The sequence below is a fragment of the Pseudophryne corroboree genome, chromosome 10 (genome assembly GCF_028390025.1).
Source record: "Pseudophryne corroboree isolate aPseCor3 chromosome 10, aPseCor3.hap2, whole genome shotgun sequence".
NCBI classification, from domain to species: domain Eukaryota; kingdom Metazoa; phylum Chordata; class Amphibia; order Anura; family Myobatrachidae; genus Pseudophryne; species Pseudophryne corroboree.
The window spans coordinates 21,307,658-21,322,112 of NC_086453.1; the positions used below are offsets into that span (position 1 = coordinate 21,307,658).

General features: G+C 46.9%; 1 protein-coding gene across 1 annotated transcript in view; it reads left to right on the forward strand.

Annotated features, from left to right (window-relative positions):
- Positions 1-11,518, forward strand: part of FCGBP (Fc gamma binding protein) — a 98,049-nt gene extending 86,531 nt beyond the window's left edge. The window contains exons 35-38 of the mRNA XM_063942205.1: positions 1,917-2,116; positions 2,522-2,896; positions 7,193-7,482; positions 11,250-11,518. Coding sequence (XP_063798275.1) covers positions 1,917-2,116; positions 2,522-2,896; positions 7,193-7,482; positions 11,250-11,259 — 875 coding nt within the window. The 3' untranslated portion in view covers positions 11,260-11,518. The remainder of the gene's footprint in view (positions 1-1,916; positions 2,117-2,521; positions 2,897-7,192; positions 7,483-11,249) is intronic.
- Positions 11,519-14,455: the final 2,937 nt, after the last annotated feature.

A 14,455-nucleotide genomic window follows, 5' to 3' on the forward strand; every position in this document is an offset into this window, starting at 1 on the left:
GATAAGGGCCGGAGCTGACGTCACACACCCGCCCTGAAAATGCTTGGGAACGCCTGCGTTTTTCCAGACACTTCCAGAAAACGGACAGTTACCACCCAAAAACGTCAATTTCCTTTCAATCAGCCTGCATTCAACTAGCGATCAAAAAAGACACAGGATTTTATCGCAGTGTGCGCATTACGATCCATACGCATGCACAGTCATTCGATAATTACCCGCTATGCGATTTCGCACAACAATGATCAGGTCTGAATTAGGCCCTATATTAGAAATGTTTCCATCTATCTACTAACAATGATATAAACTCCTATTTCACACTACTGCCCTATATACATTGTAGCCAGGGTTCTAAGAATACAAAATAGATAAACCTTTCATGCACAGAGATATTAGTCCTGCCAGTTTAGTATGATGAAGGTACAGATGTGTCCACATACATCTTTGCTATATCCTGCCATGTATGGCATCGTTTTGCATGCCATACACTCAGAGATTTAGCCATGCCTTGTGATTTGTCTTAATTTGCTTCTTTAATATATTACTTTATACATATTCTATTATGGCACGCAAAGATGTTAAAATCCATCCACTCGCTACTCGTGAATAACAGCTGAGCCGTGTTTTGCATGTTGTGCCAAATTTAGCAAAATAGCAAGGATGTAAGTGGACACATCTGTATGACCCTTTCTTACCAAAGGTCCACCCAAAATTCTCATCCAATCTCGCATCATCTCCCACATTGTCTACTGTAACCTTTTCCTGTCTGGAAATCTATTATAAGTCTCCCTTTAAATACTTTAAGCACTCTTTAGACCCCCATTTCTTTACTACAGTAGTTTCTACACTCTTCCACCTGTACTGACCATTCTACTACACCCTCCCAACCAGAAGTGTCACTCCTCTACAGTGACAGGGAGCCGGGTACTACATTGAGACATTATCATGCAGTGCCCGGCACCTGTCACTGCGGAGGAGCTAGCAGTTTAGCCAGAGTCTCTAAGGGCAACCCAGAATCCCAGGAGTGCTGGGCACGCCACTGGAGTGATGTAACGGGGGCTTCCTGCAAGGTCACGCCCCTCCTGCGAAGCCACGCCTCATATTGTAGTAAATTCATGTTTCCCAAAAAGCCATACCCTTCCCCAAAGCCACACCCTTTTTCAGTTGTGCACGCTTTTGGTGCTCAAGAGGAGAAGGTTTACTGAACTGGATGTCACCAACCAATGCCTCCACTGCCTACAATGGTCTACATCTCTGAGCTACACTTGCTCATCATGTCTCAGATGTGACTTTTAACCGCTAGATCAGTGGTTCTCAAACTTTTTTGAAAAACGGCGCCCTAGAGTATCAGAATTTTTTTCACGGCACCCCTAGGCCAAAAGTTTTTTATTGAGAAATTTAGAAAGAAATATTAAATTAGGTAAATTGTGTTTACATGTCATCCTTAGGTTCTATTGTGTGGTGAGGGACAATATTTGCTTCTGATTGGCACATAAGCTATGATTGGCAGCCACCAGCGTTGGTTTTGCCTATTACATTGACCAACAAACAACCCAGGGCACCCCTGCAAGTGTCCTGAGGCACCACAGGAAGCCACGGCACACAGTTTGAGAACCACTGTGCTAGATTACAATTTCTCCCGAGTAGGGCAAGTCCTATCTTTTGTGCATTTAATTTGTCTTGTATGATCCAAGTTTTATAGATGTCCTGTTTATCCCATTATCCAGCGCTGTGTATTACTGTGACACCTTATAACTCAACAATGAGAAAAATATAGAATTATGATAAAACATAACCACGCTGCTTGAAAAACATAATTATTTATGGCAGTATTGTTATGTTTAATATGCAAATACTTGTAATCTGTCTTATCATCTTATTAAAATAATAATAATAATAATAATTTTAATTTTGTGCAGCACTTGCATGTCCATCCAAGAGCCATTATGCGCTGTGTACCCGGACCTGCGACTACACCTGTAATGGTCTCCTCGCACCGAGCTCTTGTAGCGACAGATGTTTTGAAGGCTGTGAGTGTGACCCTGGTTATATATATGACGGAGATAAGTGTGTGACCATGAATAACTGTGGATGTAACCTCGAAGGGAGATATTTGAAGGTGAGTCCAAAAATGGTTTAATCATTGTCACGACTGAAGTATACCAAAATGATTGTTTGTCAGCACATTCATATGACAATTATTATTTTAAAGCGTGAGGAATTTGCCCACTATACTAGAGGGTGCACTGTACAGTAGCATAGCCGCAACTGAGGGGGGGGGGGGGGGGGCTAAGGGAGCATGCGCCCCGGGTGCAGAATCTGAGAGGGTGCAGAGATAAGTACTTTGCCTCCTGTCCTTCCTTTCAGCCCAAGGAGCTACCTTCTGCGGGGTCCCAGGACCCTCGCTACAGGTCCCCGCTCCCCAGTACCACCAATGTGTTACATCATTTTGTATCAAATAAAGAATTCTTCCTAGAAATTCAGGGTGTTCTTAATGCTGATACTGCATCTTTTTTATTTTCAGGCAAATGAAGTTGTGGTTTCCGAGGACTGCAGGCAGCGTTGTACCTGTCGGTCGGGTGTTGTGTCATGCGTCAATATCAGTTGTGCCGCCAGCGAGGTGTGCCAGCTCCGAGAAGGGTTACGCGGTTGCCAGCCGAGGGAATCTCAGTGTACCCTAAGAGCTGACCATCACTTCACCACTTTTGATGGGGTGTCTGGAATGTTTCCAAATGAAGGGTCGTACGTGATGTCGTCATCTTGCAACGCAAGCGACAAAGAGCGTTTTATGGTTGTCGTCGACGTAAGAAAATGCAGCGGAAAGTCTAAAAGTGGAATAACTCTGCACATCCTCACATCACTGGGGCTGATATCCGTCAACAAAGAGCGGGAAGTCTGGGTGAGATTTTCATGTTTGTTATAGTAGCATCAATAGATGAGAGAACTTAATTATTATTACCAGTTATTTATATAGCGCACACATATTCCGCAGCGCTTTACAGAGAATATTTTTGTCCATTCACATCAGTTGCTGCCCCAGTGGAGCTTACACTCTATATTCCCTATCTCACATACACGCAATCACATTCATGCTAGGGTTAATTTTCTTGGGATACAATTAACCTACCAGTATATTTTTGGACTGTGGGAGGAAACCGGAGTACCCGGAGGAAACCCACGCAAGTACGGGGAGAACATACAAACTCCACACAGTTGGAGCCTTGGTGGGAATCGAACCCATGACCTCAGTGCTGTGAGGCAGTAATGCTGACCAATACACCGTCCGTACTACCACCTAAACAATTATAATACCACTCATGGTTAAATAATCTTGATTAGATTGCTGGAAAACTCCATACGTAGATGAGGAGATGCAGTTATAGGGGAATATTTACTAAGGGGCGGGTTTATAGAAGTGGAGATGTTGCTCATATCAAGCAATTGGATTCTATTATCTTCTACAAGGTGCTAAATAAATGAAACGGACAAACTGATTTGTTGCTATGGACAATATCCCTACTTCTTTAACCCTGCGCCTTAGTACATATGCCCCATTAAGTCAATATTTACAATGTCGACAACCATAATGTTGGGGGGGGGGGGTTTACATACAGTATATAAACATACCTGTAGTGTTGTGTGTAATATATGTACTGGCTTCCTGACCCCAGGGATCAGCAGCACCGCTTCACAGATCTAAAGAAAACTCTAGATAAGATCTTAAGCTGGGTGCACACTTGTCCAATCCTCCTGACCGACCGGTTTGCCCAACATTGGACAAGTGTGTATCTTCTGCCGACCAACCCTCACACCCGATCCTGGTCTCCTGTCGGATCTTCTGGTTTTTAAACCTGCTTAAGAACCAGGAGACCCGACAGCTGACCAGACGACCAATATTGTGGTGTGTAGGCTGTGGAGAGCGGAGCAGATAACAGATATCCGGTGCTGGGACCCCCAGCACACTATCAGCATAGTGGCGGTGGTGTATCCGGAGGGATCCTGCCACCATCCGCTGCCGCTGCGGAACTCAGGGGAGGGTATGGTGGTGGAGAGCAAGGCGGTGGGACAGAAAAATTTACCTGTGAAGAGCTCACAACGAGCAGAAAGCTTAATAGCAGCGAGCGTGGCTTCCGGTTTCAAAAATGGCGCAGCTGTCTCATTTTGTTTAAATTCAAGATGGCTTCGGTGAGCCAATCATGGTTGACTGTGTCATCACCCTGCCCCCTTGTGCCTGCCTAATATTAGCCAGTAGGAGGCAGCAGGTGTTAGTCCGATGGCAGAGGAGGAGCAAGAAGAGCTACTGAAGAGAGAAAACAGTGGGGAATTCCAGGATGGGCGGCGGACATGCAAACAAGCTGAAAGGCCGCCGCCCCCAGGTTAAGGTGCTGCATTATAAAATATTAAAACATTCGCTGTCATGTTTTTATTTTTGTATTTATTTAACAGGGAGCTTATAAATGCCAGCGGCATGCTGACACTTGTGGTTCTCCAAGTACCAGCTAGATTTGCTGGGACCTTAAGTCCTCCTGGAAAAGACAATATTTTATGCTGATAGCATCTCACTGGCCTCCTGGGGTGCGCACACAGTGGCGTCGGAACGGGGGAGGGGGAAGGGGGGAGCACCAAAATCTATTTTTACTATGCCCCACCACCGCCCCCACCCCACCACAAACCATTCCGGCACCCCTGTGCACACGTGCAGTGTGGCCTCTGCGCGACCACAATCCACAAAGTAATTCAGACTGCGATCGCTGCCGCTGCAGTGATGCAGCATTAATTACCCCCATTATACAGTATACCATGACTGTGCGCAGTATTTGTGGGTGCGCAGTATAACAGCACATTATACAGTATACAATGACTGTGCGCAGTATTTGTGGGTGCGCAGTATAACAGCACATTACACAGTATACCATGACTGTGCGCAGTATTTGTGGGTGCGCAGTATAACAGCACATTATACAGTATACCATGACTGTGCGCAGTATTTGTGGGTGCGCAGTATAACAGCACATTATACAGTATACCATGACTGTGCGCAGTATTTGTGGGTGCGCAGTATAACAGCACATTATACAGTATACCATGACTGTGCGCAGTATTTGTGGGTGCGCAGTATAACAGCACATTATACAGTATACAATGACTGTGCGCAGTATTTGTGGGTGCGCAGTATAACAGCACATTATACAGTATACCATGACTGTGCGCAGTATTTGTGGGTGCGCAGTATAACAGCACATTATACAGTATACCATGACTGTTCGCAGTATTTGTGGGTGCGCAGTATAACAGCACATTACACAGTATACCATGACTGTGCGCAGTATTTGTGGGTGCGCAGTATAACAGCACATTATACAGTAGACAATGACTGTGCGCAGTATTTGTGGGTGCGCAGTATAACAGCACATTACACAGTATGCCATGACTGTGCGCAGTATCTGTGGGTGCGCAGTATAACAGCACATTATACAGTATACCATGACTGTTCGCAGTATTTGTGGGTGCGCAGTATAACAGCACATTACACAGTATACCATGACTGTGCGCAGTATTTGTGGGTGCGCAGTATAACAGCACATTATACAGTAGACAATGACTGTGCGCAGTATTTGTGGGTGCGCAGTATAACAGCACATTACACAGTATGCCATGACTGTGCGCAGTATCTGTGGGTGCGCAGTATAACAGCACATTATACAGTATACCATGACTGTGCGCAGTATTTGTGGGTGCGCAGTATAACAGCACATTATACAGTATACCATGACTGTGCGCAGTATTTGTGGGTGCGCAGTATAACAGCACATTATACAGTATACCATGACTGTGCGCAGTATTTGTGGGTGCGCAGTATAACAGCACATTATACAGTATACAATGACTGTGCGCAGTATTTGTGGGTGCGCAGTATAACAGCACATTATACGGTATACAATGACTGCGCGCAGTATTTGTTGGTGCGCAGTATAACAGCACATTATACAGTATACCATGACTGCGCGCAGTATTTGTGGGTGCGCAGTATAACAGCACATTATACAGTATACCATGACTGTGCGCAGTATTTGTGGGTGCGCAGTATAACAGCACATTATACAGTATACCATGACTGTGCGCAGTATTTGTGGGTGCGCAGTATAACAGCACATTATACAGTATACAATGACTGTGCGCAGTATTTGTGGGTGCGCAGTATAACAGCACATTATACAGTATACCATGACTGTGCGCAGTATTTGTGGGTGCGCAGCATAACAGCACATTATACAGTATACAATGCCTGTGCGCAGTATTTGTGGGTGCGCAGTATAACAGCACATTATACGGTATACAATGACTGCGCGCAGTATTCGTGGGTGCGCAGTATAACAGCACATTATACGGTATACAATGACTGCGCGTAGTATTTGTGGGTGCGCAGTATAACAGCACATTACACAGTATACCATGACTGTGCGCAGTATTTGTGGGTGCGCAGTATAACAGCACATTATACAGTATACAATGCCTGTGCGCAGTATTTGTGGGTGCGCAGTATAACAGCACATTATACGGTATACAATGACTGCGCGCAGTATTTGTGGGTGCGCAGTATAACAGCACATTATACGGTATACAATGACTGCGCGCAGTATTTGTGGGTGCGCAGTATAACAGCACATTACACAGTATACCATGACTGTGCGCAGTATTTGTGGGTGCGCAGTATAACAGCACATTATACAGTATACAATGCCTGTGCGCAGTATTTGTGGGTGCGCAGTATAACAGCACATTATACGGTATACAATGACTGCGCGCAGTATTTGTGGGTGCGCAGTATAACAGCACATTATACAGTATACCATGACTGCGCGCAGTATTTGTGGGTGCGCAGTATAACAGCACATTATACAGTATACCATGACTGTGCGCAGTATTTGTGGGTGCGCAGTATAACAGCACATTATACAGTATACCATGACTGTGCGCAGTATTTGTGGGTGCGCAGTATAACAGCACATTATACGGTTTACAATGACTGCGCGCAGTATTTGTGGGTGCGCAGTATAACAGCACATTATACGGTATACAATGACTGCGCGCAGTATTTGTGGGTGCGCAGTATAACAGCACATTACGCAGTAGACAATGGTATTATGTGTGTATGATATCAATATGTTGAATTATTCTCATTTGTTCTCTCCAGTTAAACGGATGGGAGCTGCACGCCCCAAGTGTCCTCGGAGGTGGCTCTGTACAGATTGAGGTTTCTGCAGATACAGTAACTATTGTGCTGCGGGACCAGGTCACGGTGACGATGAACGCCGGCGGCGAGATCAAACTGATCGGCAAAAAACAAACAGCCGGAAATATATGTGGGCCCTGCGGAAACTTCAATGGGGTTGCCAGCGATGATCTCCGGCTGCGGAATGGCGGCCCCTCAATGGACATCGCGTTCACAATAAGCTCCTGGTTTGCAAAACACCTGAGCCCATGGTAAGAGCTTGCGTTTTTTATACAGCGCTGTAAGGAATGAAACAAGACGTTGCCAAGAAAACGTCTCCAAAGGCATCTTTCCCGTATTTCCTGTATTTCGGGGGTCATTCCGAGTTGTTCGCTCGTTATTTTTTTCTCGCAACGGAGCGATTAGTCGCTTATGCGCATGCGCAATGTCCGCAGTGCGACTGCGCCAAGTAAATTTGCTATGCAGTTAGGAATTTTACTCACGGCATTACGAGGTTTTTTCTTCGTTCTGGTGATCGTAATGTGATTGACAGGAAGTGGGTGCTTCTGGGCGGAAACTGGGCATTTTATGGGAGTGTGTGAAAAAACGCTACCGTTTCTGGGAAAAACGCGGGAGTGGCTGGAGAAACGGGGGAGTGTCTGGGCGAACGCTGGGTGTGTTTGTGACGTCAAACCAGGAACGACAAGCACTGAACTGATCGCAGATGCCGAGTAAGTCTCGAGCTACTCAGAAACTGCACAGAGAAGTCTTATCGCAATATTGCGAATCTTTCGGTCGCAATTTTGCTATGCTAAGATTCACTCCCAGTAGACGGCGGCTTAGCGTGTGCAAAGCTGCTAAAAGCAGCTTGCGAGCGAACAACTCGGAATGAGGGCCTTCATTTCACCCTGATCGTCTTTCTCTTTTATTGATATAAAAAGGAATAAAAGAACAAAAAGTAAATACATTTCAATAGATATTATTCTCATTAGTCCATGACAAAGAATATATCTATTGTTATCAAATGTGCACATCAACTTATCCGATTCCCCAAGTCACAGAAATGTCTCCATTCAGAGCTGGGAACCATGGGGGTAATTCAGATCAGATCGCTGCGGTACGTTTTCGCACAGCGGGCGATCAGGTCCAAACTGCGTATGCGTATGCACCGCTATAACAGGCATCGCCGGTCAACAACGGGATGGTGCGAAAAATCCGATCTCATTGGGCGTTCACAAGGTAATTGAAAGGAAGAGGCCATTTGTGGGTAGCAACTGAGCGTTTACAGGGAGTGTCCGGAAAAATGCAGGCGTGTCCAAACGTTTTGAAGGAGGGTGTCTGACGTCAGCTCCGGCCCCCATCAGCCTGATTCTATTGCACTGGAAGAGTAAGTCCTGGGCTGCGCAGCGACTGTACACACTGATTTTTAGCAGCTCTGCTAACACATACTGTAGAAACGCACACTTGCACAGGGAAAATACACTCCCCCTGTAGGCGGCGACTATCTGATCGCAGGACTGCAAAAAACGCAGCCCAGCGATCAGATCTGAAGTACCGCCTATGCTGGGTATAATCGGGTTGCTAGTATTGTTACCACTAGACTGTCATCGTCACGGAGCGGTCTTGAAATTAGATTGTCATGATGTTCCCAGCAGCACAGAATACAGTGTGCCGATCTTGTGGGAGACTGTAACCTATCCACTTGTGTGATTGTGAAATGACTGCATATGACGGGGCAGTGGCATGATGTGAGGAGGGGAATGGAGGCAGCAGGAAGCCACAGACTGAGAGTTATATAGTGGGAGGAGCACGGTCCCCAGCAGCACAGAGTATATCAGGAGATTAGTGATGTGTCAGTGAGGACAGGACTGCATGTGACAGGGGCAGTGACATGATGTGAGGAGGGGAATGGAGGCAGCAGGAAGCCACAGACTGAGAGTTATATAGTGGGAGGAGCACGGTCCCCAGCAGCACAGAGTATATCAGGAGATTAGTGATGTGTCAGTGAGGACAGGGCTGCATGTGACAGGGGCAGTGACATGATGTGAGGAGGGGAATGGAGGCAGCAGGAAGCCACAGACTGAGAGTTATATAGTGGGAGGAGCACGGTCCCCAGCAGCACAGAGTATATCAGGAGATTAGTGATGTGTCAGTGAGGACAGGGCTGCATGTGACAGGGGCAGTGACATGATGTGAGGAGGGGAATGGAGGCAGCAGGAAGCCACAGACTGAGAGTTATACAGTTAGAGGAGCAGGGTCCCCAGCAGCACAGAGTATATCAGGAGATGAGTGATGTGTCAGTGAGGACAGGGCTGCATGTGACAGGGGCAGTGACATGATGTGAGGAGGGGAATGGAGGCAGCAGGAAGCCACAGACTGAGAGTTATATAGTGGGAGGAGCAGGGTCCCCAGCAGCACAGAGTATATCAGGAGATGAGTGATGTGTCAGTGAGGAGTGGACAGGGCTGCATATGACAGGGGCAGTGACATGATGTGAGTAGGGGAATGGAGGCAGCAGGAAGCCACAGACTGAGAGTTATATAGTGGGAGGAGCAGGATCCCCCAGCAGCACAGAGTATATCAGGAGAGGAGTGATGTGTCAGTGAGGACAGGGCTGCATGTGACAGGGGCAGTGACATGATGTGAGTAGGGGAATGGAGGCAGCAGGAAGCCACAGACTGAGAGTTATATAGTGGGAGGAGCAGGGTCCCCAGCAGCACAGGGTATATCAGGAGATGAGTGATGTGTGAGGACAGAGCTACATGTGACAGGGGCAGTGACATGATGTGAGGAGGGGAATGGAGGCAGCAGGAAGCCACAGACTGAGAGTTATATAGTGGGAGGAGCAGGGTCCCCAGCAGCACAGAGTGTATCAGGATATGAGTGATGTGTCAGTGAGGACAGGGCTGCATGTGACAGGGGCAGTGACATGATGTGTGGAGGGGAATGGAGGCAGCAGGAAGCCACAGACTGAGAGTTATATAGTGGGAGGAGCAGGGTCCCCAGCAGCACAGAGTGTATCAGGAGATGAGTGATGTGTCAGTGAGGACAGGGCTGCATGTGACAGGGGCAGTGACATGATGTGAGGAGGGGAATGGAGGCAGCAGGAAGCCACAGACTGAGAGTTATATAGTGGGAGGAGCAGGATCCCCAGCAGCACAGAGTATATCAGGAGATGAGTGATGTGTCAGTGAGGACAGGGCTGCATGTGACAGGGGCAGTGACATATGAGAAGGGGAATGGAGGCAGCAGGAAGCCACAGACTGAGAGTTATTTAGTGGGAGGAGCAGGGTCCCCAGCAGCACAGAGTATATCAGGAGATGAGTGATTTGTCAGTGAGGACAGGGCTGCATGGGACAGGAGCAGTGACATGATGTGAGGAGGGAAATGGAGGCAGCAGGAAGTCACAGACTGAAAGTTATATAGTGGGAGGAGCAGATTCCCCCAGCAGCACAGAGTATATCAGGAGATGAGTGATGTGTTAGGGAGGACAGGGCTGCATGTGACAGAGGCAGTGATAAGGATAGTGAGGACAGGGCTGCATGTGACAGGGGCAGTGACATGATGTGAGTAGGGGAATGGAGGCAGCAGGAAGCCACAGACTGAGAGTTATATAGTGGGAGGAGCAGGGTCCCCAGCAACGCAGAGTATATCAGGAGATGAGTGATGTGTCAGTGAGGACAGGGCTGCATGTGGCAGGGGCAGTGACATGATGTGAGGAGGAGAATGGAGGCAGCAGGAAGCCACAGACTGGAAGTTATATAGTGGGAGGAGCAGGGTCCCCAGCAGCACAGAGTATATCAGGAGATGAGTGATGTGTCAGTGAGGACAGGGCTGCATGTGACAGGAGCAGTGACATTATGTGAGGAGGGGAAAGGAGGCAGCAGGAAGCCACAGACTGAGAGGTATATAGTGGAAGGAGCAGGGTCCCCAGCAGCACAGAGTATAACTTGCATTTTTTATAAGTATACTTATTTCACATACTTCAATCCGAAGTATAAATAATCAAAACTTTCAACAACTTTTTTTTTTCCTTTAGTCCGGTATGAGAAGATTAATCTACACCATTCTTCCCAAGAAACTTCAAATCCTGTCTTCTCCACTGTAAGGATCTCCTGTTACTCTAATGTATGTCCTCAAACGGACATTTGCTTGAAACATAAGCGTTTCTACAGTAGCTTAGAAAAAGTGCTCATCTACTGTACCATTAATGTATACTTAATTATGCCGTCCTGTATTTTTATTGTTGTGAAACATGTATGCTTGGTAAAATGGAACTAAAGCTAATAAAAAAATAAATTAACATTGGGTGACTGTAATCTTACCTTTCCTACTTGAGAGTGATCATTTTTACTCTGAAAATATTATTTCAGTTGGTTAATGCACATTTCCACATTTCTGAAAAATATTCCTACCCACTGTCAGGTGACTGGCTTCAGTAAATTAAAATAGTGCTCTGCTGGCAATCACATTGTAGTTTGGCTATCACAATCACAAAATGTTGCCACTAATTATGTATACTGTATACACGCAAATCATTGTGGCAACTTACAGACAGCAAAACGAACATGAAGAACTGACATATTTTAAATATATTTTGAAAAGCAGTGATTAACTTGTAAAGAGACTTTTCTTTCATTTCAAAATATTGTAAACATTTGGAGTTTAATTAGTTACCCTATATATACATAAAACACACACATATACATATATTATATATAACACACATTTTATGTAAAAACATATTTTTTACATATATATAGGGTAAAGAGAAAAGCCAGCAGCATCCAATTCAATCCAAAGAATCCTTTATTATATTACTGTATATTAAAAATAGAAGAAATTGCATTGCATATCAAAAAAGTATACAATGTACAAAAAATAGGAGACTGGGGGACATAACCCACAGCATGGTAATTAGTAATAGGAGTACTTATCCACCAGTGTCAGAGTGATGAACGAGCACCAGTCATCCTATGGGAGCAAAGTACAGCTCGACAGCTGTTTCGGTGCATCCATTGCACCTTAGTCATGAGCATACTCCACTAGTGCCAGAACCCCCTATATATATATATATACAGGACACAGACCAATTAAGCCCATACAAATCGGACTCACCTGTAACCAGGGGCGGATTGGGATCGAACACCAGCCCGGGAAATTTATGGAAGCAGCCCTAATGGGGGCAGAGTCTGTGGAGGGGACTGTTAAGAGGGAGGGGTCACTCCTCAGAGGTCCTGATTCTGAGATAGACACAGTTCTGGCCTCCTTTGCTTTACGTTATGTTAATGTTATCATGCGACTTTATGCATATGCTGCTACAAAGCAGGCTGTGAGTGCTGCCGGATCAGCTGACATCCTGAGAACAAGGTACGTTCTGCTCCTGTCCAGTCCCCAAACCATACACTGTGACTGGGGATGCCCTAACCCTTACATCAACATGACAATGCAAATAATGTAATTAAAAATAATCTCTCTGCTGGGTCCCCTTCAGTGCTCAGGTGCCGCTCTGGCCAGTTCAGTGAGAGTGTGGGAGCTAACGTGGCGGCTGGTACAGTGAACCCGGCTCCGACCATCGCTATGCTGCTGCTTCTGAGACAGGATCATTGAAGAGACCTTTGGCCGGGGCCAGGGAGAGAATTCTGCAGGGCTGGTTAACTTTCTCCAGGTCCCCCGTTGGTAGAACAGCATTACCACTTTTCACGGCTAGCGACACCCGGAAGTCCTTTTTAGCCTAACTTCTGGATTCTGTTCCAATGAACTGCAAGTACTGGAAGCAGTGTGAGCCAGCCCAGACTGAGTGTGAATCAGCCTGGCTGAGGGGGGTATGGAACCGGCCCATCGGAATCTGTCATGGTGTCCTGGTGGGCCAATCCGCCCCTACCTGTAACTAATGTAGATCACCTGAAGACACGGGTCTGCGCTTCCGAAAGTGCGCGGTCTCACCCAGGCCCGGCGACAGGGGGGGTCAAAGGGGACACCCGTACCGGGCCCCGACGTTGTAAGGGGCCCCAAGGTTCTGGGGTAACCATGACTGCGGCAGTGTGGCGGCTGCGTGGATTTAGAGGCAGTGCGGTGCAATAAATGTATTAAAATGCTTATGGATCGCACCTGGCCGCCTGCTTGCCGCAATCGCACTGGGCGCCCCTGACCCTATTCTGTGAGGGAAAGTTAGTTGCTGGGCAACTAACAGCTGTCAATCATTACCTCAGGGCCCCCTGCCACGCCCCTGCCAAAACGTGCTGTTACTTCCCCTCTCTGCTCCCGGGTGACAGCCGCAGCTTCCTGGAGCGTCTGTCTACAGTTTGGTGGGGAGTTATCACGCTGACCTTGACTTGCTGGCTGCTGCTCCCCACCACTGGTTTCTGTCTGACTCCAGACCTCGTCCTGCCTGTGTCACTGAAGCATTCCCCTCTGCTTGGAGCATACAGCTTCCCCAGCTCCCTCCGGCTGTGTGCCTGGAAATGCTTCACGCTGCAGCACTCTGCCTGTGCGGTTCTATGGCGTCCCAGACACTCTCCAGGGACCTTTCAGTATCCTTGGCCAGCTGGAAAGCAGCAGTGGAGACATCACCTGGACACTGCAGCCTCAGTGACCCCTGGGTGAGACCTCCTGTTATATTTGGGCATTACTTTCCATTCTCCTTGTTGGGCTATGTGGCTCTTTAGCACACAGTAGAAGGATTTCTGCTAACTACATTACCTATGCCCCCAGCTCACCCATACTGTCCTCCATTAAAGTAATTCTCAAAGACTTATTTGGCTATGCCCCTAGCAGTTAATCCACACCCCTTTTTTGCAGCATGACCTCACTCTGCAGGGGGCATTTATATTGCTCTCACTGCGAGCAATATTGTCTAGAAACGGCCTTGGGGACTCACCACCGCCCCATGCCACCAGGTCACCTGTCTCGATATCCCCGTGTGTACAAAGGTACAGATTTTGGGCCCACTGTTCTGGGTGCTCAGTCGTAGTGCAGCATATTTTTATTACATTGCATAGCAAATATTATCTGTTTTATACAATATGCAGTGTAATAAAAATATACTGCACTACTGCTGAGCACACGGCTAGCACTATCTGCACTTGGAATAGAACTTCTTTACATGGTAGTGACATTAGTGGCAGTGACAGTAGTGGCCTGGAGGGGGCCCACAGAGATATCAGTGTACCGGGCCCCAAAATTTCTGTTGCCGGCCCTGGTCTCACCATGGAAACTAACAGGATATAGTAGCCTGTTACCTGG